The sequence below is a fragment of the Procambarus clarkii genome, chromosome 36 (assembly GCF_040958095.1).
Source record: "Procambarus clarkii isolate CNS0578487 chromosome 36, FALCON_Pclarkii_2.0, whole genome shotgun sequence".
Classification (NCBI taxonomy): domain Eukaryota; kingdom Metazoa; phylum Arthropoda; class Malacostraca; order Decapoda; family Cambaridae; genus Procambarus; species Procambarus clarkii.
Window position 1 is genome coordinate 6,022,810 of NC_091185.1, and position 25,217 is coordinate 6,048,026.

General features: G+C 49.2%; 1 protein-coding gene across 5 annotated transcripts in view; it reads left to right on the forward strand.

The window, feature by feature from the left end:
• Positions 1 to 25,217, forward strand: part of Grip (Glutamate receptor interacting protein) — a 201,384-nt gene that overhangs the window by 56,274 nt on the left and 119,893 nt on the right. Inside the window, exon 2 of one of the 5 annotated variants that reach the window (XM_045739143.2) lies at positions 524 to 986. The exons of the other annotated variants lie outside the window; for them this stretch is intronic. Coding sequence (XP_045595099.2) covers positions 716 to 986 — 271 coding nt within the window. The 5' untranslated portion in view covers positions 524 to 715. The remainder of the gene's footprint in view (positions 1 to 523; positions 987 to 25,217) is intronic. 5 annotated transcript variants of the gene reach the window in all.

The following is a 25,217-nucleotide window of genomic DNA, read 5'->3' on the forward strand; positions in this document are numbered from 1 at the left end:
GGCACCGTTATCTATCGTGGCACCGTTATCTATCGTGGCACTGTTATCTATCGTGGCACTGTTATCTATCGTGGCACTGTTATCTATCGTGGCACTGTTATCTATCGTGGCACCGTTATCTATCGTGGCACTGTTATCTATTGAGCTCCAGTCAGCTGGGACGGTTTGAGATGAGCCGCCCCTCGGCTTAAGCGTCGGTGAGTGGAGCTCAGTGCACCAGGGGTGTGTGTGGCTGGCGTCTAAACAGATTGGGCACACCTGAACACATCTGCCATATGAACAACATAACACCCACAGACAGACAGACGCAGACAAATGTTCTCCAAGTTATTGTTCACTTTTGGGACAAATATGATCAGTTTAATATATATTGGTGTTCTAGACTAAATAATTATTCTAAGTTCTACCATTTGGTTTTGATAACTCATGATAACTCATGATAACTCATGATAACTCATGATAACTCATGATAACTCGTGATAACGATAATTGTCATACTGCTTGGTGTTGATTGTACTGGAAGTCGGATCCAGCAGACTGTAGTTATTGTGATGGTAGATCAATACGTGTGATTGTTGAGCGGTCAATAAGGGTGAAGTGTTAGTCAGACTCGGGTGTGCTTGACGCCCTTAAGAACAAAATAGATGCTGAAGTTCTGTTGGGTCTTTTGAGTGGTTAAGAGTAGTGAGGGGTTAGTGCCAGTACCAGTGCCACCATGAAGCTCCTCAAGGCTCTAAGAACCCCGAGTGCCACTCGCCGCGCGACAGCTATTAACAGCTCTACGGCTGCTAACAATGACTCTACGGCTGCTAACAATGACTCTACGGCTGCTAACAAGGGTTCTACGGCAGCTAACAATGACTCTACGGCTGCTAATAAGGGCTCTACGGCAGCTAACAATGACTCTACGGCCACTAACAACGGCTCTATGGCAGCTAACAACGGCCCTACGGCCAGCAACAAGGGCTCCACCATCACCAACAAAGGTATAGTGTTAATGTTTCAATTTAGTATTCAAGTTCCTTCACCAGTTCTTTCTTCTTCATTCCTTTAACCTATCTGTCCCACCTCCTTTTCCTCCTCTCCCATTCTGAACAATGTAACTCATGCGGTACACTGCATTACTCACCTCACTCACTCACTCCACCAATCATTCACTTACCCACCTGGGGCCAGATTCACGAAGCTGTTACGCAAGCACTTACGAACGTGTACATCTTTCCTCAATCTTTGACGGCTTTGTTTACATTTATTAAACAGTTTACAAACATTACAAACATGTCCCCCATCCCTGTGTGAGGGGGGACTTTTAGCTGCACAAATGCACATGTATCTAAATGTGTTAACATATGTGTACATATATGTTTTATGTACATGTGTGTAACAAGTACATATGTGTGTACTTGTTGTGGTAAACTTATTTGGTGACCCTCTAGGGTTGTCTCTCTTGGAGAGAGAGAGAGAGAGAGAGAGAGAGAGAGAGAGAGAGAGAGAGAGAGAGAGAGAGAGAGAGAGAGAGAGAGAGGGAGACAGAGAGAAAGAGAGACAGAGAGAGAGAGACAGAGAGAGAGAGAGAGAGAGAGAGAGAGAGAGAGAGGTCTCCATGGTTAACACTCACACATAGAGAAAGGCTTTAAATACCACCAGGATCTTAAAATACGCCAGGCACGCCCCCCCCCCCCCTCCCCATGCCTCCCCCCCCCCCTCCCACCAGGAACAGGCACGAAGGAACAACAGCAAAATTAAGAAGAGCAGCAACAGGAGGAGAGCAACAGGAGCTGTACCTGTTTTAAGGACGGAGAGTCTTCGACAAGTGCCACCAGAGGGCCACAACAAGGGCCACCAGAGGGCCACAACAAGGGCCACCAGAGGGCCACAACAAGGGCCACCAGAGGGCCACAACAAGGGCCACCAGAGGGCCACAACAAGGGCCACCAGAGGGCCACAACAAGGGCCACCAGAGGGCCACAACAAGGGCCACCAGAGGGCCACAACAAGGGCCACCAGAGGACCACAACAAGGGCCACCAGAGGGCCACAACAAGGGCCACCAGAGGGCCACAACAAGGGCCACCAGAGGGCCAGGAGCGGCACCACAGTAAAAACACTAGTGGTGGAGTGCCACTCAAATACCTGAGACGTAGTGAGGAGAGGGTAGGAGGTTCTCTTCCCCCATATTTCTCCCCCCCTCTCTCTCTCTCTCTCTCTCTCTCTCTCTCTCTCTCTCTCTCTCTCTCTCTCTCTCTCTCTCTCTCTCTCTCTCTCTCTCTCTCTCTGTCTCTCTCTCTCTGTCTCTCTCTCTCTCTGTCTCTCTCTCTCTCTCTCTCTCTCTCTCTCTCTCTCTCTCTCTCTCTCTCTCTCTGTCTCTCTCTCTCTCTGTCTCTCTCTCTCTCTCTCTCTCTCTCTCTCTCTCTCTCTCTCTCTCTCTCTCTCTCTCTCTCTCTCTCTCTCTCTCTCTCTCTCTCTCTCTCTGTCTCTCTCTCTCTCTGTCTCTCTCTCTCTCTCTCTCTCTCTCTCTCTCTCTCTCTCTCTCTCTCTCTCTCTCTCTCTCTCTCTCTCTCTCTCTCTCTCTCTCTCTCTCTTCTAGCATCCTTCCCTCTCCTTCTCCTTCTTCCTTCTCTCTGTTTCTCTCAGAAAATTCAACAACTCACATAAACCCCTAAATACCTTAACAATGTGAAAAACACAACCCTCTACTTCAGACTTGACTTTATAAAAATCGAAGGGAAAGGGGGATGCTTATAGATGGCGATATTTCTCATAGTGTGGCATTGGGACCGACCCCCAATTGGCTTATGACGCTCCTACATCCCACCACCGTGTGTGTGTCATCTTGGAGGGTTTGGTTAGGTCACCAGCCTGGCGCCAGGGGCGTCACTGGCACCAGGGATGTAAACAAATGGGGCTGAATTAAAAATGACGAACCTGGCACCATTGTTAGAGAAAAGCGGAGTAGGCCATTGATTTATTTTACATTTATATTAATACGTTTTTTGTTCTGTGTGCACGACCTGTTGTTCTCTCTCTCTCTCTCTCTCTCTCTCTCTCTCTCTCTCTCTCTCTCTCTCTCTCTCTCTCTCTCTCTCTCTCTCTCTCTCTCTCTCTCTCTCTGTCTCTCTCTCTCTCTCTCTCTCTCTCTCTCTCTCTCTCTCTCTCTCTCTCTCTCTCTCTCTCTTTCTTAACTAAGACTAGGGTTCATTAAAGCTGTCAGATGTAGTACCTAGTGAAACTGCAAGCAAGAGCTGTTATCCTACCTCAGCTCAACTGAAGCCTGCTCCTAGAGATTCAATGTTTTCATAAAGGTATTTTTTAAATCACTAACACTTGACTTGAGAGTTCTCTTGAACTCTCAAGTGAACAAGAGTCAAACAAGGAGATTAACATTTCCTAACTCTTAAAGTTATGTTATCGCTCGAGTGCAAAATAGGGAAACCTCTTAAGAACAGTATCTATATTTAACGAACAATATTTTCCTAGCTCAGTGTAGGAATTATAGCACTACACATATGTATTATGTATCTTGTATGGGACGCCATGTATCAGATGGTGGTCAGGGCGATGGCCATCTCTTCTACCAAACATTCTGCGGTCTCGTTCCACAGATTAAGCGGACTGTGGTGGGTATGTGGGCCTGCGGGCCGCTCCAAGCAACAGCCTGGTGGACCAAACTCTCACAAGTCAAGCCTGGCCTCGGGCCGGGCTTGGGAAGTAGAAGAACTCGCAGAACCCCATCCAGGTACAATCCAGGTACAGCAGTCGTTTCCTTCCAAAATTTTCATGGCCACTTGTGTCCACGACAAAATTCTTTCTATGGACCAACTCCTTGTCGTCCATCGTGATTGATATTGTGCTCGAATATATGTATCGAGTTGCTTCATAAATATGATTGGTTCTTACATTTGTCATGTGGCACTCGGGTAGCAGATAAATTACCGGGTCCTCGTTCTATTTCCGCGTGCTGGGGGATGGGAAGTGGGGCGCTTACGGTCGTGTTTACAAGACAAACAGCCAGAAGTTAGTGCGGAGAGATGCCACTCCTGGCTCTCACCTGCCTCCTCATTAACATTCATGTTAGGGCTTCAAAACACTTCTAATCACGTTTTCAACAATGTACAAAAAATCTAAGATTAGCTGTATCATATTTGTATAAGCTTATCAAGCGTGAACATCACCCATGATGAACCAAGGAACCAATAGTCCCAAACACTTGGGCTGGACGGTAGAGCGACGGTCTCGCTTCATGCAGGTCGGCGTTCGATCCCCCGACCGTCCACAAGTGCTTGGGGCACCATTCCTTTCCCTCCGTCCCATCCCAAATCCTTATCCTGACCCCCTTCCCAGTGCTATATAGTCGTAATGGCTTGGTGCTTCATCCCTGATAGTTAAAGTTATCGATAAATTGGTCGTCTTATAAATCCTACCTGTTAGAAGAACCAGTGGTTCACAGATATCCAATTTTCAATGCCTCGGACTCGATAAGTTAGTAGGTTAGATTTTTGACGGAGTGGGAAATGATAAGAACCGGCTCAACCAAGCCATACGGTATTAAAGCCGGATGCTCAGGTGAGTGCTCAGACGAGCATCCGGCTCCCGGGGCAACACCGCGCTCAATATTGCTCATTTAATATTTCCAATTCACTTTTTTATTTAACTTGGCAATAATTAAACGATGTTTTAGTCAATAATTGTGTTAGTTTAACATTTGAGAGCGATTGGCTGCTCCTCCTGTGTCTCCTGGAGTGTGAACCCATCCTAATTGATGGTATACCATTATCTTCACCCTCACGTTGATGCTATACCATTATCTTCACCCTCCCGTTGATGCTATACCATTATCTTCACCCTCACGTTGATGCTATACCATTATCTGGAATATTTTGGAAGTGCCAAAAATTGTTGTGGGGGGTCTCAAGTGGACCCCTGGCACGCCGCTCCCTTTTGAAGTCTGGCGACCCCGACTACCCTATGTTCACCCCATACCCCAGACCATTCCCCCTGCCAATTTGCGAGAGGCTGTCCCCGAGCGTCTGGCCTCCAACCTCGGACAGACAAACAGGTAATATTCTCCCATATAGTATAGCAATCGTTTCAGAGAATATTTACAAAAATATTCCAGGTAATACTGTACCGCGTCAGGTCGGGGTACAGTTGACTGTAGCGCGTCGGGGGGACGTGCCATGTGTAGGTTCGAACCCTGATCACGGCCTTTTTGTGGATTAGTTCAGTAGAGGAGTGTTGATAGCCAGAGTTCCTCCAGTTATCCACATCCGTCTGACCCCCAAGTGTCGAGAAGCAAGGGAAGGGAACTTTGAAGAGAAAGCACCAAGCCATTACGACTATATAGCACTGGGAAGGGGTCAGGATAAGGATTTGGGATGGGACGGTGGGAAAGGAATGGTGCCCCAAGCACTTTGGGACAGTCGAGGATTGAACGCCGACCTGCTTGAAGCGAGACCGTCCCCCTACCGTCCAGCCCAAGTGGTTGGGCTGTCGAGAGGCCAAAAAAATATACATTTTCCTCCCGTACTAATTGACGGCTTGACGGCGGAGCGTCTTGGCCGCCATCTTGGGCTACCTGGGTGAGCCTTTGGATGTATTTTTTTTGTTTTGTTTTTGTCTAGCGGTGTTTTTGTCACGTTGGAAATGTTCATGCAATTTGTTTGTTTCCCGGCACAGTGTTGCCACATCAGCTTCTGGCGTGGTGTACAGTGTTGCCATAACCTCTTTGCGTAAAATCCCCTTAGGTAAACTCCCCCTTGGGTAAACTCCCCTTTAGGTAAACTCCCTTAGGTAAACTTCCCCTTAGGTACACCTCCCATAGGTAAACGCCCATTAGGTAAACTTCCTCTTAGGTAAACTTCCCCTTAGGTAAACTCTCGTTTAGGTAAACTCCTCCTTAGGTAGACTCCCCTTAAGGTAAACCCCCCTTAGGTAAACTCCCTCCCCTGGGGTTTACCCAAGCCATAGTATCTCCTCTCCCAGTTTACCTACAAGTTAGACTCACGACTCATCTCCCCCCCCCCCCCGGGCAGGGCGTGAGGGCCCGTCCGCCCCTCATGGGTATCACCTCACCCCCCCCCCCCCATAGTGGACTCACCCCCCTCCCTCTAGTGGACTCACGACTCCCCCCCCCCCCACGTTGGTCGTGAGGAGTCGTACCACCATCATGGCTATCAGCTCCCACTCATGATGCGTTTATGGGTCCTCGAAGCCGCTATGGACGCACGGTACTGGTGAGGTACAGGGGTAAGGGTGGGTACTGGTGGTACAGGTGTGGGTACTGGTGGTACAAGTGTGGGTACTGGTGGTACAAGTGTGGGAACTGATGGTACAAGTGTGGGTACTGATGGTACAAGTGTGGGAACTCATTGTGGGAACTCATGATACATGGGTGAGGACTGATGGTTCAGGTGTGGGAACTCAAGGTACAGGTGTGGGAACTCATTGTGGGAACTCATGGTACAAGGGTGAGGACTGATGGTACAGGTGTGGGTACTGATGGTACAAGGGTGGGAACGCATGGTACAAGTGTGGGAACTCATGGTACAGGTGTGGGAACTCATGGTACAGGTGTGGGAACTCATGATACAAGGGTGGGTACTGAGGGTACAGGTGTGGGAACTCAAGGTACATGTGTGGGAACTCAAGGTACAGGTGTGGGAACTCAAGGTACAGGTGTGGGAACTCAAGGTACAGGTGTGGGAAGGCATGGTACAGGTGTGGGAAGGCATGGTACAGGTGTGGGAACTGATAGTACAGGTGTGGGAACTGAAGATGTGTTTATGAGTCTATAGGGGTCTAAAATGCTTCATTGTGTATGATCTTCCTGCTGCTGGAGTGTGTGTTCGCTTAATAAGGTCAGTTCGGTTAAGACCAGTGAGGAGTAGATGTACCATAAGCACACAGAACACTGTATGAATATCAGAGCTCCCTCGGCTCTTAAATATTCCACCAACAAATATAAGAAATTTTCCTGAAACAAAAAATTTACCGTGTTCGAATCGAATTACACAAATTCCTGCAGGAAATGCTGGATCAAGGGGGCTGTAGTGGATATGTGGGCCTGCGGGCTTAAGCTCCAAGCAACAGCCTGGTGGACCAAGTTATCATACAAGTCGAACCTGGTCCCAGGCCAGGCTTGGGGGGAGTAGAAGAACTCCCAGAACCCCATCCAGGTCTTGCCGACAAAGGGAGAAGTTGATTTTTCCCAATGGCTGAGCCCCTTTGGACCCTTTGTACACGGGAACGTGGGAATAGGGTCACTCTGGCCCCTGGGAACAGGGGCGGAGCTTTGAGTAATTCACATTCAAAAGCTTTATTCACACATCGTAGTACATATATGTGGAGTAGTCTACATAAAGAGTACATATGAAGTACATAACCCAGTTACAGTAACAGTATAACCAGCTGAAATTGTCATTATCAGAATTATTTAGCAAGAATTAGAAGGATGATATATTGTATAGACAATATACTTCACAATATTAAGATGACGAGGCAATTAGCAGCAGAACTAATATAACTAATCATTCCATGACGTTGAATATATATATATATATATATATATATATATATATATATATATATATATATATATATATATATATATATATATATATATATGCGAACAAGCCTGAATGGTTCCCAGGACAATTAGTTATATATATATATATATATATATATATATATATGCACTGTCTCTCAGCCGTCTACGACGACCATATCCCAGCTTAAACTCACTTCAAACTCTCAGCTCATATAGCATTCCTCTCAGATAGTTAGACTGTTTGTTCAGAGTGAACTCTGCTGAACGGGCTGAACATTCAAGGAACTATCTGTCTATTCACTAGACAGTGTTCTCAGTCGTCAGATTGGAATTCCTACCACGTACTGTCAAGGTGTTCTACCCGGCACTAACACCAAACTGTCTATGACAACGGGCTCACCATAGCCCGTGCTGCTTGGAACTTTTTGTTCCAGGTAGCAAATCTTAAACAACAACAATGTCTATGACAGGTTAACTGTCGTTAAGTTCCTGTACGTGGTTAACTATCACCAAGTCCCTGTACATGGTCAGGAGGAATGTATCCCGTACCACTACAAGCTGTATTTAATACCTGAGAATCAAACAAGGATTACAGCCTCTAGATGATTCAGTAATCTCCTTCGGGTAATCCCTTCTAGAAGTCGACACGGATTTATGAGACACACGTGTACTTCAGGAGCTCCTGGCTGGGGGAGCCGGTCGGCCGAGCGGACAGCACGCTGGACTTGTGATCCTGTGGTCCTGGGTTCGATCCCAGGCGCCGGCGAGAAACAATGGGCAGAGTTTCTTTCACCGTATGTCCCTGTTACCTAGCAGTAAAATAGGTACCTGGGTGTTAGTCAGCTGTCACGGGCTGCTTCCTGGGGGTGGAGGCCTGGTCGAGGACCGGGCCGCGGGGACACTAAAGCCCCGAAATCATCTCAAGATAACCTCAAGAGATAACCTGCCCACTTTCTAAAATACAGATATCACTATGGCTGCCTTCCATTCCCAAGGCCTTATGTGTTGGCCCTCATCATGTGCCACATGACCACCTCATCATGTGCCACATTACCACCTCATCATGTGCCACATTACCACCTCATCATGTGCTACATGATCACACTATGTAACCCCCTGGGGCCAGATTCACGAAGCAGTTACGCAAGCACTTACGAACCTGTCCATCTTTTTCTCAATCTTTGGCGGCTTTGTTTACAATTATTAAACAGTTAATGAGCTCCGAAGCACCAGGAGGCTGTTTATAACAATAACAACAGTTGAATGGCAAGTTTTCATGCTTGTAAACTGTTTAATAAATGTAACCAAAGCCGTTAAAGATTGAGGAAAGATGTGCACGTTCGTAAGTACTTGCGTAACTGCTTCGTGAATCTGGTCCCCTGGCCATTAGGTCATCAGCAGGCTTGGCCACATACTGCCAGTTAGGTGGGAAGGTGTTCTGGTGATCCAGTATGTGACTGGTGAAACCGTTTGTTTGGTGGAACACGTTCTTATGGAGCAAGGTATTCCGTTCAGCTGCTCCTAACTCGGGGCAGATTCCCCTGTTGCTCCCAGTTCGGGGCCAGATTCCCCTGTTGCCCCAAGCCAGATTGTACGAGTTTATTATTGACCTCAAGTGTCGTGATGACCAGTGTAGTGAAGACAGCGTCATTACAACCTGAGATATGGGTCACTAAGATCACCACATTTTTGGAAGATGAATACTGCTAAGAGTTCATCAAAATCTTTCTGTACGAAATACTGTTTGAGGTCAGCAAAATCCTAATGTGTTGACCTTTATGTGGCATTAGTAGCGAGTCAAGATTATTGATCTTCAGGAAATTTCATAGGAGAAGCATCCTGCCTTTGAAGTCTGGACATTCACACACCTGTATTAGGATCTGTGAATAGTTTAAAAAATGGAATTTTCAGGTGAACATAGATATACCTGGTTGATACCTGGTTGATGGGGTTCTGGGAGTTCTTCTACTCCCCAAGCCCGGCCCGAGGCCAGGCTTGACTTGTGAGAGTTTGGTCCACCAGGCTGTTGCTTGTAGCGGCCCGCAGGCCCACATATACCTGCTTGATGGGGTTCTGGGAGTTCTTCTACTTCCCAAGCCCGGCCCGAGGCCAGGCTTGACTTGTGAGAGTTTGGTCCACCAGGCTGTTGCTTGTAGCGGCCCGCAGGCCCACATATACCTGCTTGATGGGGTTCTGGGAGTTCTTCTACTTCCCAAGCCCGGCCCGAGGCCAGGCTTGACTTGTGAGAGTTTGGTCCACCAGGCTGTTGCTTGGAGCGGCCCGCAGGCCCACATATACCTGGTTGATGGGGTTCTGGGAGTTCTTCTACTCCCCAAGTCCGGCCCGAGGCCAGGCTTGACTTGTGAGAGTTTGGTCCACCAGGCTGTTGCTTGGAGCGGCCCGCAAGCCCACATATACCTGGTTGATGGGGTTCTGGGAGTTCTTCTACTCCCCAAGCCCGGCCCGAGGCCAGGCTTGACTTGTGAGAGTTTGGTCCACCAGGCTGTTGCTTGGAGCGGCCCGCAGGCCCACATATACCTGCTTGATGGGGTTCTGGGAGTTCTTCTACTCCCCAAGCCCGGCCCGAGGCCAGGCTTGACTTGTGAGAGTCTGGTCCACCAGGCTGTTGCTTGGAGCGGCCCGCAGGCCCACATACCCACCACAGCCCGGCTGATCCGGAACTTCTCTTAGAAAACAGTCCAGATATCCCGCAATAGAGTGTACAAGTACAGCTTTACCGAATCAAACACTAACTTCCCCTTCCCTAATTGGTCCAACCAGTCACCAGGGATGTATGAAGCACAGCTGTTATCTTCTGCTATCTCAGGAGTCCCGTTGTCTACAAATTATTCCAGCACAACAGCGATATCAGGACGATAACGGTTCACAAAATTATGTGTGATATCGCTGACATTAGTCATGAAGCCTCTGGTATTGGCAGGCATTGGTCATGAAGTAGTGTACTGAAGCTTCAGCTGCTCAGTAGTGTACTTCTGAAGCCTCAGCTGCTCACTGATGTACTCCTGAAGCTTCAGCTGCTCAGTGATGTACTCCTGAAGCTTCAGCTGCTCAGTGATGTACGCCTGAAGCTTCAGCTGCTCAGTGATGTACTCCCGAAGCTTCAGCTGCTCAGTGATGTACGCCTGAAGCTTCAGCTGCTCAGTGATGTACTTCTGAAGCTTCAGCTGCTCAGTGATGTACGCCTGAAGCTTCAGCTGCTCAGTGATGTACTCCTGAAGCTTCAGCTGCTCAGTGATGTACTCCTGAAGCTTCAGCTGCTCAGTAATGTACTTCTGAAGCTTCAGCTGCTCAGTAATGTACTTCTGAAGCTTCAGCTGCTCAGTGATGTACGCCTGAAGCTTCATCTGCTCAGTGATGTACTCCCGAAGCTTCAGCTGCTCAGTAATGTACTGAAGCTTCAGCTGCTCAGTAATGTACTGAAGCTTCAGCTGCTCAGTAGTGTACTCCTGAAGCTTCAGCTGCTCAGTAATGTACTGAAGCTTCAGCTGCTCAGTAATGTACTGAAGCTTCAGCTGCTCAGTAGTGTACTCCTGAAGCTTCAGCTGCTCAGTAATGTACTGAAGCTTCAGCTGCTCAGTAATGTACTGAAGCTTCAGCTGCTCAGTAATGTACTGAAGCTTCAGCTGCTCAGTAGTGTACTCCTGAAGCTTCAGCTGCTCAGTAATATACTGAAGCTTCAGCTGCTCAGTAATGTACTGAAGCTTCAGCTGCTCAGTAGTGTACTCCTGAAGCTTCAGCTACTCAGTAATGTACTGAAGCTTCAGCTGCTCAGTAATGTACTGAAGCTTCAGCTGCTCAGTAGTGCACTCCTGAAGCTTCAGCTGCTCAGTAATGTACTGAAGCTTCAGCTGCTCAGTAATGTACTGAAGCTTCAGCTGCTCAGTAATGTACTGAAGCTTCAGCTGCTCAGTAATGTACTGAAGCTTCAGCTGCTCAGTAATGTACTGAAGCTTCAGCTGCTCAGTAATGTACTGAAGCTTCAGCTGCTCAGTAATGTACTGAAGCTTCAGCTGCTCAGTAATGTACTGAAGCTTCAGCTGCTCAGTAATGTACTGAAGCTTCAGCTGCTCAGTAATGTACTGAAGCTTCAGCTGCTCAGTAATGTACTGAAGCTTCAGCTGCTCAGTAATGTACTGAAGCTTCAGCTGCTCAGTAATGTACTGAAGCTTCAGCTGCTCAGTAATGTACTGAAGCTTCAGCTGCTCAGTAATGTACTGAAGCTTCAGCTGCTCAGTAATGTACTGAAGCTTCAGCTGCTCAGTAATGTACTGAAGCTTCAGCTGCTCAGTAATGTACTGAAGCTTCAGCTGCTCAGTAATGTACTGAAGCTTCAGCTGCTCAGTAATGTACTGAAGCTTCAGCTACTCAGTAATGAAGCTACAAAAGCAGTACAGCTGTTATGGCTAATTTTGTTGCTTTTGTTGTTGTTTCAACACCATGATGAACTTATATGAAGTTATAACAAGTGCTTTTATGAACAAATCCACAAGAGCCGTGACGAGGATTCGAACCTGCGTCCGAGAGCATCCCAGAAAAGTGATTTTATAATATTATGGAGAGTGTAGACCTCTGGTGGTCACAAACACGGCCTCGACCCCCGGTGAGGTGACCTTTGACCTCGTGAGTGGGGAGATAACTAAGATAACTCCCCCCCCCCACCTGGTATAAATAGATAACATCTGGGTTGATTACTAGTTTGGCCTCGGTCACGTGATCCGCCTCATCTCTGCCACCCACAGATTACGGTATGAGGTGCCTCATACCATGAGGTACGAGGTGCCTCATACCATGAGGTATGAGGCACCTCATGGCTCGTGTGAGGTGCTTAACCTCTTAACTTTCTGAACCAGTAGTGAGGGAAAGTGTAAAATACTTCATGACAATCAAGTACAGATTGTGACAATCCTTATAAGCTCTCTACGGTAGATGTGTTCAGTACAATCAACCAAAAGTACAACCATTCGGTGGAGAACAAAAAGTCAATTCTTTATTAATTTGTATTTTTCAATACGTCGATGAATGACTCGATGCAGTTAATGCATCACGCAATTTTTACACAATATACGTAATGCTAATTTGACGAAAGTTCAACTAATTAGACAACAAATTGGCACCACGTTAACAACCCTCTACGACTACTTAATTCCAATCTTAATGATTTATTAATCACGTAAGACACAAGTTCACTAACCTCTTCTTCACATTCTTTAAAAACAACCCTGACAAACAAACTTCGTCTGCTCTTATTGGCTCTCTTAATTTGTTCTATGTGTTTACAAACACCCTCAAAAGTATTCACCAAACTAGTCAAACTAGTAGGCATCCAGCAGTCTCAGGATCAACCCGTTCTCGCAAATTTAATAAGTCAATATTGACTTATTAAATATGTGCATAGGTGACATACTTAACATAATATATACCCTTAAAAAGATTCATAGAAAACACCGACCTTACCTAACCTACTTAGTATGTTAAGATAAGCATCTTATTGCTTCGTAATTACAATTATTACCTAACCTATAATAGGTATAGGTTAAGTAATAATTGTAATTACGAAGCAATAAGATGCTTATCTTAAGATACTAACAAGGTTAGGTAAGGTCGCTGTTTTCTATGAATCTTTTTAAGGGTATCTATTATGTTTAGTATATCACCTATGCACGTAGTTAATAAGTCAATATTGACTTTACGAATTTACGAGAACGGGTTGCAGGATACTATGGTGTTGGGCTCTGTTGTCGGTCTGGAGTGGCCTCACCAGGGCGCAAAGCCAGGGTAGGTTTATATGGGAGAGAAGCTGTTACCCAGGCAGCAGGTTCCCCCCCCCCCTCTCCAAACTAGCGTGCAGGTATTGTATCAAGTTCTCTAGTTGGGACAAAGTGATTGTTTAAAATTCCCGCCCACCACTTTGTCATTGTCGGTCACCTGATCTGTCTCAGTTTTCATTGGTCCGTTCTTCTCTCTCTCTCAGCTTTTATAGGATTTAGCTGAAGAAAGAAGCTTTTGACTTTATCTTTTTTTACGTGTTCCTGTACAGGGTGTGGTGTACACAGGAGCCGCTCCTCTACACACCCCGGGTGTGAGTTTATAACGAGTTCCATCTTGCTCGTGAAGCAGCTCACAGGAAATGGCAGTCCTCGAATATTATCCTGTTTCAGTGTAGGCAAGAGACGGGAGGGTGAGGGCAAGAGAGAGAGAGAAAGAGAGTGAGAGAGAGAGAGAGAGAGAGAGAGAGAGAGAGAGAGAGAGAGAGAGAGAGAGAGAGAGAGAAGGAACCGTAGGAGCAGAAGAGAGAAGCTTAAAACGAATAGACAAATAGGACCAGAATTCACCAAGTATCAACACATCTACTTACCAAACCTGTACATCTTTCAACAATCATTGACAGCTCTCTTTTTGCATATATTAAACACATTACAACCTTCAGAATGTCACAGCCCAAAGATAATATTCTTTTAAACAACCTCATAGTGCTTCGCTACTCACGAACTCCTTAATAAATGTAAACAAAGCCGCCGTGATTGGGTTAAGATGCCTGAGGAATCTTGGTCTGGGGCCGGCATGGGGGTTGCACCTTTAAGAAGTTGCTCAGACGTAAACATAGCGGACCCCAAGAGCCTCGGATGTGAGGGATCCCTTTGTGTTATTAACATAATTAATTTTTAATTTTTAATTTTTGCCCCGAGGGGTGAGTTTATTGGGCAGCGGCACTCATCCTGTGAGTAGACACACTGCTATGATGACAGGATTGGGCAGCGCCACTCATCCTGTGAGTGAACACACAGCCATATCTCCCTATCCCAGCTGCTATCCTGTTCCATTATTCTAGCTGCTATCCTGGTGTGTAGAGGAGACTATAGAGAGCAGGTGTGTGTAGAGGAGATAGAGATGGACAGAGATGAAGAGAGAGCACTGGTAAATTTTGGGTGCATTACGAGGATATCATCAAGAACACGAGAGGTAATAAAGTGATTTCATAGCTCCATGGTACCTCGTGCCGGGGCGGAGTCTGAAGGGTGTAATGACTGGGCATTCAGTGATGTAGTGTGTGAGGTCATGACCCAGTTCCTGCTCACAGAACTGGTGTCTGGAGTGCTCAGGATTGGGAGGTCCGTCACCTGTAGCCACCTGCCACAGGTAACGATAGCCACCTGCCACGGGTAACTGTAGCCAGCTGCCACAGGTAACGGTAGCCACCTGCCACAGGTAACGGTAGCCACCTGCCACAGGTAACGGTAGCCACCTGCCACAGGTAACGGTAGCCACCTGCCACAGGTAACGGTAGCCACCTGCCACAGGTAACGGTAGCCACCTGCCACAGGTAACGGTAGCCACCTGCCACAGGTAACGGTAGCCACCTGCCACAGGTAACGGTAGCCACCTGCCACAGGTAACGGTAGCCACCTGCCACAGGTAACGGTAGCCACCTGCCACAGGTAACGGTAGCCACCTGCCACAGGTAACGGTAGCCACCTGCCACAGGTAACGGTAGCCACCTGCCACAGGTAACGGTAGCCACCTGCCACAGGTAACGGTAGCCACCTGCCACAGGTAACGGTAGCCACCTGTGTCCATGTTATAACTATGGACCAGCCCGATCTCCTAAGGTCTCCCAACATCAAGAAACTATTATACTAAAGTGCCCCCTAATCCTAACCTACCAGAGGACCCAAAACAGAAAACGGGGACAGTACGTCGCTTTCGCCAGCCGCTTCCATTGTCTAGTACGACGATTTTGTGGCCTTAGGTGACGTATACGTCAAAATACGACGTCCTATTTGGAGGACGGTGGTTGGATAGCGTCTGTTATGACAAGTAGCGAGGGGGCGCGCTGATTGGGCCTCAGGAACCCTCAAATCTATCTGCCTGCGCTTCGGGTTTGTGTTTTGTTTAATAAAAGCGTACGTACAGGGGGCGCTGGGGGCCAGGGGCCCGCGTGGAGGCCGCCCCTAGACAGTGCGGCTCTCCTGGGCGCCAGGGGACAGTCCCCTGGCCAGGGGCGGGGACGTCGGTCAGGACGGGAGGGTGAGGGACTGTCTACCTTCCTTAAGAGGTACGGGTGGCGCCGTCTGAGACAGACCAGAGTGGTTGGGCACGACACCGTCCCGGGCCGAGTGTGCCGCGTCTCTTATGTTATCTCCCCTTGTCTCTCTGTCTGTCTGTCTATCTGTCTCTCTCTCTCTCTGTCTCTCTCTCTTTGTCTCTCTGTCTGTCTCTGTCTGTCTCTCTCTGTCTCTGTCTCTGTCTGTCTCTCTCTCTCTCTCTCTCTCTCTCTCTCTCTCTCTCTCTCTCTCTCTCTCTCTCTCTCTCTCTCTCTCTCTCTCTCTCTCTCTCTCTCTCTCTAACCTATATATATTTATATATATATTATTTTCAACCCCATATGTATTTGTATATAAGGTATTACATATTAATCACTCATTTTTTGTACATAAAATATTATCAACGTAGCTTAGCCTATTCATTGTGCATCTGGTAGCTATCAATATTGTTGGTAACCCTCATTTGCATACTCAAGATGCTAAACTTGCATACAGCATGTCACTCAAGCAAGGTCTATAATGAGTAACTCTTGAGTGACACATTAACACAGAGGCTTTCACACTCAAGTTAACTTAGTGATGTTACCTTAACTAGCCTCAAATCTTAGCTAGCCTAGCCAAATCTTAACTAGCCAAATCCTTAACTAACTAGCCTTACCTTAACTAGCCTCAAATTAACTAGCCCCCGAAATCATCTCAAGATAACCTCAAGCCTAGTCAACCGCCTCCCCCATCCCATCTATCCCATGATGATGGGTTACCCATCCTCTCAGCCCCCGGAAGCTTGTCGCAAACATCACACCATCATCTTGAGATGATATCGGGGCTTAGCGTCCCCGCGGCCCGGTCCTCGACCAGGCCTCCGCCCCCAGGAAGCAGCCCGTAGCAGCTGTCTCACGCCCAGGTACCTATTTATTGCTAGGTGAACAGGGGCATCAGGGGTGAAAGAAACATTTGGCCTATTTTTTTCTGCCTCCACCGGTGATCGAACCCGGGACATCAGGATTATGAATCCGAAGCGCTGTCTACTCAGCTGTCAGGTGGTGGGGAAGGTTGGTGTTGTTGTTTAAGGTTCAGCGACTGGGAACACAAAGTTGCAAGTAGCACGGGCTATGGCGACCCCGTAGTGGCTTTGTTGGTGAAGTGGTCTTCCGGTAGCGCGCACCTCTCTAGGTCTTCCTAATGCTGTAATGTTTACGTGTGTGTGTGTGTGTGTACTCACCTAGTTGTGTTTGCGGGGGTTGAGCTCTGGCTCTTTGGTCCCGCCTCTCAACCGTCAATCAACAGGTGTACAGATTCCTGAGCCTATCGGGCTCTGTCATATCTACACTTGAAACTGTGTATGGAGTCAGCCTCCACCACATCACCCCCTAATGCATTCCATTTGTCAACCACTCTGACACTAAAAAAGTTCTTTCTAATATCTCTGTGGCTATGTGTGTGTGTGTGTGTGTGTGTGTGTGTGTGTGTGTGTGTGTGTGTGTGTGTGTGTGTGTGTGTGTGTGTGTGTGTGTGTGTGTGTGTGTGTGTGTGGGTTCGCGGTTTCCTCTCAACTTAGCATTTCTGTGATTTCCTAATATTCGTCCTTCTGATGTGTCCTGGCGGCTGAGTAGACAGTGCTCGGGATTCGTAATCCTGAGGGTCCGGGTTCGATCCCCGGCGGAGGCGGAAACAAATGGGTAGAGTTTTTTTTCATCCTGATGCCCTCTGTTCACCTAGCAGTAAATAAGTACCTGGGAGTTAGACAGCTGCTACAAGCTGGTTCCTGGGGGTGGAGGCCTGGTCGAAGACCGGGCCGCGGGGACCCTAAACCCCGAAATCACCTCAAGATAACCTCAAGATAGATAACCTCTTATCTTCAAATCTTTTAAAAAAACGTCCGTGGATTTTTTTTACTTCCGCCTGAATTTCATAATTTTTATTGGAGAAGTTTTTTTTCGTATAATATTTTGTAACAAACAAAATAGAATGTATATAATTTTCTGGCGGTGTAGAGGAGAGTTTCCCTGCCTCTGGCACCCGATGCCACTACATTTTCCCTTATTTTTTACCCCAAGTGGGTTTTTTCCCCTATTTTCCCTGTCCTTATTCCTGTCCTCTCCTCTTACATGCCCTTCAAGGTGGTAATTAGTGCTCTCTGTCCTCTGATTATTGTGTTTCATGGCGTTCCTCTGGTCCGTTCCCTGTGGTGGTTCAGTTCCACCGTGTTCCTTGGTCAGGCGTCCCTGTGGTGGTTCAGTTCCACCGTGTTCCTTGTTCATGCGTCCCTGTGGTGGTCCAGTTCCACCGTGTTCCTTGTTCAGGCGTCCCTGTGGTGGTCCAGTTCCACCGTGTTCCTTGTTCAGGCGTCCCTGTGGTGGTTCAGTTCCACCGTGTTCCTTGTTCAGGCGTCCCTGTGGTGGTCCACTTCCACCGTGTTCCTTGTTCAGGCGTCCCTGTGGTGGTCCAGTTCCACCGTGTTCCATGTTCAGGCGTCCCTCTGGTGGTTCAGTTCCACCGTGTTCCTTGTTCAGGCGTCCCTGTGGTGGTCCAGTTCCACCGTGTTCCATGTTCAGGCGTCCCTCTGGTGGTTCAGTTCCACCGTGTTCCTTGTACAGGCGTCCCTGTGGTGGTCCAGTTCCACCGTGTTCCTTGTTCAGGCGTCCCTCTGGTGGTCCAGTTCCACCGTGTTCCTTGTTCAGGCGTCCCTGTGGTGGTCCAGTTCCACCGTGTTCCTTGTTCAGGCGTCCCTTTGTTGGTCCAGTTCCACCGTGTTCCTTGTTCAGGCGTCCCTGTGGTGGTCCAGTTCCACCGTGTTCCTTGTTCAGGCGTCCCTGTGGTGGTCCACTTCCACCGTGTTCCTTGTTCAGGCGTCCCTGTGGTGGTCCACTTCCACCGTGTTCCTTGTTCAACCGTCCCTTTGGGCCGCTCCCTGCGACGGTCCAATCCTGAATAACTGGACAGACATCACTTGTGTACAAGTAACTGTGCATGATTTATGTATCCAGTTAACTGTGCATAACTGACTTATACTACTGCACGCAACATTTCTACAGAGGTGACTGTCTAGAGGAGTCCTCTGCAGTTGACTGATGTGTGAGCTAAAGGTCTATATTTGAACATGACAACTTCTCTTTGTGTCCTAACGAGGATAATTTCTCGTGGGTTTCTGTCTGCTTTTGAAGCTCAAGAGTTGACGGATTGCGTCGTCAAGACAGATTGACAGGTTGTCGTCATGTCAGTTTGGAGTGTATGTAAGCACTTGTAAGATGTAATTGTGAGATGTTGTGCCTCTTTAGCGTTTACCAGGGATGGTTGTGGGTATTGTGAGTTGGTTGTGGGTATTGTGAGTTGGTTGTGGGTATTGTGAGTTGGTTGTGGGTATTGTGAGTTGGTTGTGGGTATTGTGAGTTGGTTGTGGGTATTGTGAGTTGGTTGTGGGTATTGTGAGTTGGTTGTGGGTATTGTGAGTTGGTTGTGGGTATTGTGAGTTGGTTGTGGGTATTGTGAGTTGGTTGTGGGTATTGTGAGTTGGTTGTGGGCTTCTTGGTCGGGTGTTTTGTGTGGGGTGGTGGCTTCTGTGGGTTGTGATCGTGTGTGGGTCGTGGTGGCTTGTTTAATTGTGGCGTGGTTGTGTGTGATTGTGGTCGTTTGGCTTTGAGTGGTCGCTTGTGGGTTGTGGTCGTTTGTGGGTCGTGGTAGTTTGTGGTAGTTTGTGGATTGTGGTTGTTTGCTGTTGAGTCGTTATTTGAGGATCGGGTCGTGGACAAAGTAGTTCTTTTTAAATTGAGAGGAACCCGGTGGATGAACCTACACCTGCCTCTACACCTGTATACACCTGCCTCTACACCTGTATACACCTGCCTCTACACCTGTCTACACCTGCCTTTACACCTGTCTACACCTGACTCTACACCTGCCTGTACACCTGTCTACACCTGCCTCTACACCTGTCTACACCTGTTTCAACAGTCACGAGGCTGTTTACAACAACAATAAACTTAGATTGTGAGGTTTTGAAGCTCTGTATAAACTGTTTAATGTCACCAAAACCCTCCGTGATTGATGAGAGATGTAAAGGTTTCGTCAGTGTGGTGCTGGTGAGGTCTTCAAGACCAGCAGTCGAGGAGGTGAAGATGGTGTCGGAGTGGGAACTTGATCCGTTTGTCGGCCTTGATGTCTTGTCTGCAGCTGTCAATCATCTTCCCTGCATTCATCATTGCATTCAACACTGAATTCATCTCTGCATTCAGTGATGACGTGGCTCTATTAGTTATTCTTCCAAGAGAGTCGCTGTTACAGGTCCAATAACTATCTGATCTCCGATGCTGTTCAAAAGAGAACGTGAAGAACACCTCCAAAGAGCCAAAGAACATTGCGGGCTGAAGAACTTGTTCACGCGATAGTTAACAGTGAAGTTTAACAGCCTGGTCAGAGACCCGGGCCGCGGGAACACTGATCCCCGGAACCACCTCAAGGCAAGGTGGTATCTCAGTCTACTCTATTCACCTGGGTACTACGGGACTCGAACCGCGGACCCACATGTTTCGGACCGACCTTCTTGTATTTGTCATCCGTATATTATGACTAATCTTGTTCCTTGCTCCTAGGTGTTCCTTGCTCCTAGGTGTTCCTTGCTCCTAGGTGTTCCTTGCTTCCAGGTGTTCCTTGCTCCCAGGTGTTCCTTGCTCCTAGGTGTTCCTTGCTCCCAGGTGTTCCTTGCTCCTAGGTGTTCCTTGCTCCCAGGTGTTCCTTGCTCCTAGGTGTTCCCTGCTCCCAGGTGTTCCCTGCTCTTAGGTGTTCCTTGCTCCCAGGTGTTCCTTGCTCCCAGGTGTTCCTTGCTCCCAGGTGTTCCTTGTTCCCAGGTGTTCCTTGCTCCCAGGTGTTCCTTGCTCCCAGGTGTTCCTTGTTCCCAGGTGTTCCTTGCTCCCAGGTGTTCCTTGCTCCCAGGTGTTCCTTGCTCCCAGGTGTTCCTTGTTCCCAGGTGTTCCTTGCTCCTAGGTGTTCCTTGCTCCCAGGTGTTCCTTGCTCCCAGGTGTTCCTTGCTCCCAGGTGTTCCTTGCTCCCAGGTGTTCCTTGTTCCCAGGTGTTCCTTGCTCCCAGGTGTTCCTTGCTCCTAGGTGTTCCTTGCTCCCAGGTGTTCCTTGCTCCCAGGTGTTCCTTGCTCCCAGGTGTTCCTTGCTCCCAGGTGTTCCTTGCTCCTAGGTGTTCCTTGCTCCCAGGTGTTCCTTGCTCCCAGGTGTTCCTTGCTCCCAGGTGTTCCTTGCTCCCAGGTGTTCCTTGCTCCCAGGTGTTCCTTGCTCCTAGGTGTTCCTTGCTCCCAGGTGTTCCTTGCTCCCAGGTGTTCCTTGCTCCCAGGTGTTCCTTGCTCCTACGTGTTCCTTTGCTCCCAGGTGTTCCTTGCTCCCAGGTGTTCCTTGCTCCCAGGTGTTCCTTGCTCCCAGGTGTTCCTTGCTCCCAGGTGTTCCTTGCTCCCAGGTGTTCCTTGCTCCCAGGTGTTCCTTGCTCCCAGGTGTTCCTTGCTCCCAGGTGTTCCCTGCTCCCAGGTGTTCCTTGCTCCCAGGTGTTCCTTGCTCCTAGGTGTTCCTTGCTCCCAGGTGTTCCTTGCTCCCAGGTGTTCCCTGCTCCCAGGTGTTCCTTGCTCCCAGGTGTTCCTTGCTCCCAGGTGTTCCTTGCTCCTAGGTGTTCCTTGCTCCCAGGTGTTCCTTGCTCCCAGGTGTTCCTTGCTCCAAGGTGTTCCTTGCTCCTAGGTGTTCCTTGCTCCTAGGTGTTCCTTGCTCCTAGGTGTTCCTTGCTCCTAGGTGATCCTTGCTCCCAGGTGTTCCTTGCTCCCAGGTGTTCCTTGCTCCCAGGTGTTCCTTGCTCCTAGGTGTTCCTTGCTCCTAGGTGTTTCTTGCTCCCAGGTGTTCCTTGCTCCCAGGTGTTCCTTGCTCCTAGGTGTTCCTTGCTCCTAGGTGTTCCTTGCTCCCAGGTGTTCCTTGCTCCCAGGTGTTCCTTGCTCCTAGGTGTTCCTTGCTCCTAGGTGTTCCTTGCTCCCAGGTGTTCCTTGCTCCCAGGTGTTCCTTGCTCCTAGGTGTTCCTTGCTCCTAGGTGTTCCTTGCTCCCAGGTGTTTCTTGCTCCCAGGTGTTCCTTGCTCCAAGGTGTTCCTTGCTCCTAGGTGTTCCTTGCTCCCAGGTGTTCCTTGCTCCCAGGTGTTCCTTGCTCCCAGGTGTTCCTTGCTCCCAGGTGTTCCCTGCTCCCAGGTGTTCCTTGCTCCCAGGTGTTCCTTGCTCCTAGGTGTTCCTTGCTCCCAGGTGTTCCTTGCTCCCAGGTGTTCCCTGCTCCCAGGTGTTCCTTGCTCCTAGGTGTTCCTTGCTCCCAGGTGTTCCTTGCTCCCAGGTGTTCCTTGCTCCTAGGTGTTCCTTGCTCCCAGGTGTTCCTTGCTCCCAGGTGTTCCCTGCTCCCAGGTGTTCCTTGCTCCTAGGTGTTCCTTGCTCCCAGGTGTTCCTTGCTCCCAGGTGTTCCTTGCTCCTAGGTGTTCCTTGCTCCCAGGTGTTCCTTGCTCCCAGGTGTTCCTTGCTCCCAGGTGTTCCCTGCTCCCAGGTGTTCCTTGCTCCTAGGTGTTCCTTGCTCCCAGGTGTTCCTTGCTCCCAGGTGTTCCTTGCTCCCAGGTGTTCCTTGCTCCTAGGTGTTCCTTGCTCCCAGGTGTTCCTTGCTCCCAGGTGTTCCTTGCTCCCAGGTGTTCCCTGCTCTCAGGTGTTCCTTGCTCCCAGGTGTTCCCTGCTCCCAGGTGTTCCCTGCTCTCAGGTGTTCCCTGCTCTCAGGTGTTCCTTGCTCCCAGGTGTTCCTTGCTCCCAGGTGTTCCCTGCTCTCAGGTGTTCCTTGCTCCCAGGTGTTCCCTGCTCCCAGGTGTTCCCTGCTCTCAGGTGTTCCTTGCTCCCAGGTGTTCCTTGCTCCCAGGTGTTCCTTGCTCCCAGGTGTTCCCTGCTCCCAGGTGTTCCTTGCTCCCAGGTGTTCCTTGCTCCCAGGTGTTCCCTGCTCCCAGGTGTTCCTTGCTCCCAGGTGTTCCTTGCTCCCAGGTGTTCCTTGCTCCCAGGTGTTCCTTGCTCCCAGGTGTTCCCTGCTCCCAGGTGTTCCCTGCTCCCAGGTGTTCCCTGCTCTCAGGTGTTCCTTGCTCTCAGGTGTTCCTTGCTCCCTGAGTGTTCTCTCTATCCACCCAATTGTTTCTATGTCTTCATGATACTAATTCGGTCTTTAATACGCTCTATAAACGTGATGCTGTCTAATACTAGTCTTAGATCTTAGACTTGGGTTAATCCAAGTCTAAGATCTTTGAATAATTAGGTTCGATGTTTACATATATGGTGAAAGGAAGCCCTTGGATGTTTACATGTGAACTAACAACATCATGTGATGTTTTACCTGTGTACATGTGAAAACGTCAGCTATCTACAGGTGTGTGCAGTTTATCCCATAGTATGTGTATACAGGTGTGTACATGGGTCGTCACAATGAGTACAGGTGTGTAGGGTGTGTGAGGGGAGTGTGCGTGCAGGTGAGTGAGTGAGTGAGTGAGTGAGTGAGTGAGTGAGTGAGTGAAGGGCAACATCAGATGGGGGGGGGGGATTGTGGGGGGGTAGGGGGAAGGGGTGACTGACAGACTTACACAGCATCAGTGGCGGTGCCTTATATGGTTGGGCATGATGCGGGGAGGCGAGTAGACAGAGGCTGCACACAGAGACTGACAGAGAGAGAGAGAGACAGAGAGAGAGAGAGACAGAGAGAGAGAGAGAGAGAGAGAGAGAGAGAGAGAGAGAGAGAGAGAGAGAGAGAGAGAGACAGACAGACAGAGAGACAGACAGACACAGACACAGAGACAGAGAGACACAGACAGAAAGCTCTTTCTCCTCTTATTCTTGCGTTCCCCCATTCTTATATCCATTATTATCCCCCCTTCTTACACCCCCTTTTTTTACATCCCATCCCATCTATGCCTCTCCCCTTGTTCTTATCTTTTTCTAGGAAGTTCCTTCTCCTTTCTCCACCTCCCTTTTGAATTTTTAATCGCCGTGCCTCCCTCGAAGGCCTGCTGGAGGTGGGGGGGGGGGATGGCCCACTGCTGTAGGAGGATGTGGCCAGCAGTGGCCCACTGCTGTAGGAGGAGGTGGCCAACGTGACCCACTGCTGTAGGAGGAGGTGGCCAGCGTGTCCCACTGCTGTAGGAGCGGGTGGCCAGCGTGTCCCACTGCTGTAGGAGGAGGTGGCCAGCGTGTCCCACTGCTGTAGGAGGAGGTGGCCAGCGTGGCCCACTGCTGTAGGAGCGGGTGACCAGCGTGGCCCACTCCTGTAGGAGGAGGTGGCCAGCGTGGCCCACTGCTGTAGGAGGAGGTGGCCAGCGTGGCCCACTCCTGTAGGAGGGGGTGGCCAACGTGGCCCACATTTAATTAAGTCCCAGATGTCTGAGTGCCTCGTTATATTTTAATTAAAACTTGACTCTGGTGTTCCACGTGTCCTCGCTCACGTATCCGGCTTCATGTGTTCGTTCGCATGTGTCTTCTCTCGTGGGTCTAGACCTGTGTGTGTCCGCGTATTATGTCTATGTGGTTAATGTGTAGCTCTACCGAAGGTGATAGTGGTAGTGAGTTTATACTGGTGATTGGGATACATAGTTCCCGCTGTGTCCTGGCAGCCTGACATGTGTTCCCGCTGTGTCCTGGCAGCCTGACATGTGTCCCAGCTGTGCTATGTTGCCTGACATGTGTTCCGGCTGTGTCCTGGCAGCGTCACTCATCCTGTGAGTGGACACACCGCCATAGTGACAGTATTGGGCAGCGCCACTCATCCTGTGAGTGGACACACCACCATAGTGACAGTATTGGGCAGCGTCACTCATCCTGTGAGTGGACACACCGCCATAGTGACAGTATTGGGCAGCGTCACTCATCTTGTGAGTGGACACACCGCCATAGTGACAGTATTGGGCAGCGTCACTCATCCTGAGAGTGGACACACCGCCATAGTGACAGTATTGGGCAGCGCCACTCATCCTGTGAGTGGACACACGCCCCCCGTCCCCATCCATCTGGGAAAGGTGAACACCGCTATAGCAGGAAATAGTGAAGAGGAAGAATGAGTGACAGAAGGTAGGAAAGGACTCAAAGAGGAGGGATAGAGGAAGATTAGAAGGGAGAGGGGATGGGAGAGGGATAGGAAGGGACGCAGCTGTGACTCTAGGGACGACACCCGCTGAGGGCGGCTGTTCACTCCGCCCCAGAAAAGGTATTTACGGTAATGAAAAAAAGGAAGGGGGCGCGGGGGGGGCGGGGAGGGGGGGGTAGGCTAAGAGGCTGTCGACACATACCAGTTCCCCGCCCCCCCCCCTGCTAAGTGGCACTGGGGGGGGAGGAGGCCACTCTGCGGCTACAGTCACATGTGTGGCCACCACACATGTGACTAGATAGTCACATGTGGCCACCACACATGTGACTAGACAGTCATATGTGGCCACCACACATGTGACTAGATAGTCATATGTGGCCACCACACATGTGACTAGACAGTCACATGTGGCCACCACACATGTGACTAGACAGTCACATGTGGCCACCACACATGTGACTAGACAGTCATATGTGGCCACCACACATGTG